This window comes from Cupressus sempervirens, chromosome 5 (assembly GCF_028749045.1).
Source record: "Cupressus sempervirens isolate cs-2001-9-10 chromosome 5, ASM2874904v1, whole genome shotgun sequence".
Taxonomy (NCBI): domain Eukaryota; kingdom Viridiplantae; phylum Streptophyta; class Pinopsida; order Cupressales; family Cupressaceae; genus Cupressus; species Cupressus sempervirens.
Genome location: NC_143122.1, coordinates 346,774,198 through 346,777,152, shown reverse-complemented (window position 1 = coordinate 346,777,152; position 2,955 = coordinate 346,774,198). Strand labels below are relative to the sequence as shown.

The 2,955-nt window shown below is 33.4% G+C and overlaps 1 protein-coding gene across 1 annotated transcript; it reads left to right on the top strand.

Annotated features, from left to right (window-relative positions):
- The first annotated feature begins 278 nt into the window (after positions 1-278).
- LOC149556122 (36.4 kDa proline-rich protein-like) lies at positions 279-946 on the top strand. Its single transcript, XM_089833746.1, has one exon. It carries the CDS (start codon positions 340-342, stop codon positions 703-705), a length of 366 nt encoding a protein of 121 aa, XP_089689872.1. The 5' UTR covers positions 279-339; the 3' UTR covers positions 706-946.
- Positions 947-2,955: the final 2,009 nt, after the last annotated feature.

The following is a 2,955-nucleotide window of genomic DNA, read 5'->3' as shown; positions in this document are numbered from 1 at the left end:
GCCCACTTGCCTATAACACACACAGATAATTAAATGCATATCCTAATCTTGAACCAAGGAAAGCATTTTTCTTGTTTGTTTGTTTTCTTTGTTATTTGTTTTGTTATACATTGTTTTGTTGTACATAGATTTCATTAGGATGCTGACAGAGTTCACGGGTACCTTGTAATATAACACCATTTTTGCACGTCACTTAGACAGCTCAGATCCGATCATGGTGTCTCTCCCGGCTATAAATAGCCGCTTATGAGTCTCATCTTCTTCGAGCATTGAATTGCAGTAACTTGTTTTGTTTAGTATTTTTTTCATTGGTTGTGGTCAGAAATCAAGATTGTTAGAATGAAGAAGGCTGCAGCAGTACTATTTATTGTTATGATTCAGTTGGCCACCACCACTCCACTTATAATGGCGTGGACTCCCCCTTCTTCTCCTACAACTTCAGGCAAATGCCCAATCGATGCATTGAAGCTGGGAGCATGTGTTGATGTGCTTAGGGGCCTTGTGCATGTGGGGGTTGGAGATCCTGTTATAAACCAATGCTGTCCTCTGATTGAAGGAGTTTTGGCATTAGAAGCAGCACTGTGTTTATGCACAACAATCAAGGCAAAGCTTCTCAACCTTAATATCCTTCTTCCTGTGGCGCTGGAGCTCCTTGTATCATGTGGAAAGACCATTCCTCCGGGCTTCAAATGCCCAGCTCAGTAACCTCGTTATCATTATCTATACTTCTCGCTCGCATGGTTATTACTACTTATTCTATGTTTTTAGTTGTGGCTTTCAGTGTGTATTAGGGGAATAAAGAAATTGTTCTTCTCATCATATATTTGAGGTTCGTTACGAATCATGTAACTAAACCCTACATGCCTCAATTGTAAATATTATTATTAGTCCCTGCCGTTAAGGCAGAGACTATAGTTTTAAGTGCATAGTCATCTATTAGTTTGCATCTTGGAAAGTGTATCCATGGTTTATCTTATGATCTATGCAGATTAGCTTATATGATATTTCCTGGTAGTCTTTTTAATTTTTCATTAAAAGTATTCTCACAATTACTAAAACTCCAGGGATTTACGTGTGGATTTGTCTATGACTCTACAACTGTTACATGTCTTTTGCATGTAACAACAGTTGTACAAGCTAGCTGGCGTGAATGTAGCGTCTCTTGTTATTATTACTTTTTGTTTTGTTCATCATGCTTAGTTTCCATTTATCCCTTCTTGTTTCGTTCAAGTTTCTACTACTTCCTGCATCCATTGATGAAATATGTGATTGAAGAAGCAACAAAGAAAGGACTGCATAGAATAGAGCTGTCTTCACCTTTCAACTATATCTATTGTGAGTATTCCAATATTTACAAGGACAACAAAAAAAATATTATTTGAAAATTATTTAAAGTTGAGAAGAAGAAAGAGTTGTAGTTTTTTCAGCTGAGCATTCAACTCTGTTGCATTTGAGATATTAAGATTGATTTTAAGATTTGGGGTTTTATTGCTAGCAATTTTTAATTTTTAATCTTAAATCTTTATTTCTATTTAGATGACCTTTTTCTTTATTTCTTTATTATTTGTTTTAAAGTAGGAGAAACCAGAAATTGTTAATTAGTGTTGACTGAATTCTTCTAATAAACCATGAGTGTCTCAAGACTTGAAGAATACATAACTATCATTTCTAATGAGTTCTAAATTTGAAATTAATGAAATATTTCACCAAAAATCAAATACCATGATTTCAAGGTTGGACAACATATAAGTTTACATGCTGACATGTATTTGAGTAACAATTGAACATGTTAAAAATCATTTGACATGTAACCAAGAAATAATTCAATGTGACAAATGGCTTAATAGTGGGTAGGTAGATGGGACAAAGCAACTATAAAAAAAAATATTCACAGTTTGCCGAGAAAAAGAACATTTGAATAAATTTACTTCATGGAAGAAATGAGGGGTAGAGCAGCAACAGATTTGGACACAAGCACAAAGGCAAAGAGATTTGACCCAATTTATTCAGTACCAAAGGCTGAGCTACCTAGTCTAGCTATATCGGTGTTGATCTACTGGCATAGACATATGCAAATTCAGATCTTCTAGTGCTACAAGTTCATTTTCTAACAAGGAAATCCTCATTTCTTGGTGAGCAATTATTTTGTCCCGAAATATAGGGCTTGTTAAATTTGTGTATATAGAACTTGTTTCAATTTATGGAGTAGGGATTTCATTTGTAGTTTGTGCAAGAAAATTAATACTAATAAACAAATATAATTTTGTTACAAACCAGTTAAGAAAGATTGTTGAACGTTCTATTATTTTTGTTAAATCTACAAAATTATTTACAAATATGTTAAACCATATATGTTAGATTAAATGATGCCACTACAAACAAGAACAAAATAATTAATCCATAAGTAAAAAATTGATACACAAAATAAAGCACAATTGTACAAAAATGGATTGTACAATTGTGCTTTATTTTGTGCATCAAATTTTTGCTTATAGATTAATTATTTTGTTCTCGTTTGTGGTGGCATCATTTAATTTAACATATATGGTATATATATATGTGTGTGTGTGTGTGTGTGGAATTTTTTTTCAAATAAGGTGTGTGGAACTTAGAAATTGTTATTTTGGGAAAGAGCAGAGCGAATTAGCAAATTTCTTAATGAGCAGAGTGAATTAGCAAACTACCAATCTTTTTAGCAGATTCAGAACTATCCTTTTTTGGCTTGTTGAAATATTAATTGTAGTTGACATTTGCCCCTAGAGTGAAATGCCCACCTACCATCCTTGATGACCTGCACTAAAGACAGAAAACATGAATGCGGTAGGTGAGTTTTTTGAAATTCTAAAAAAGGGGAAAATTTTTTTTGGCAAAGACAAAAAGGAATATTTTGTTCCATTTGACCAGTAGAAGTAGTTGAAGTTGAAGAGATTAGAAGTTGTAGAAAGAAGAGAAGTG

Excerpts from the sequence above, each read along its gene's own strand:
- LOC149556122 (XM_089833746.1), top strand. The coding sequence starts at position 340 with ATGAAGAAGGCTGCAGCAGTACTATTTATTGTTATGATTCAGTTGGCC.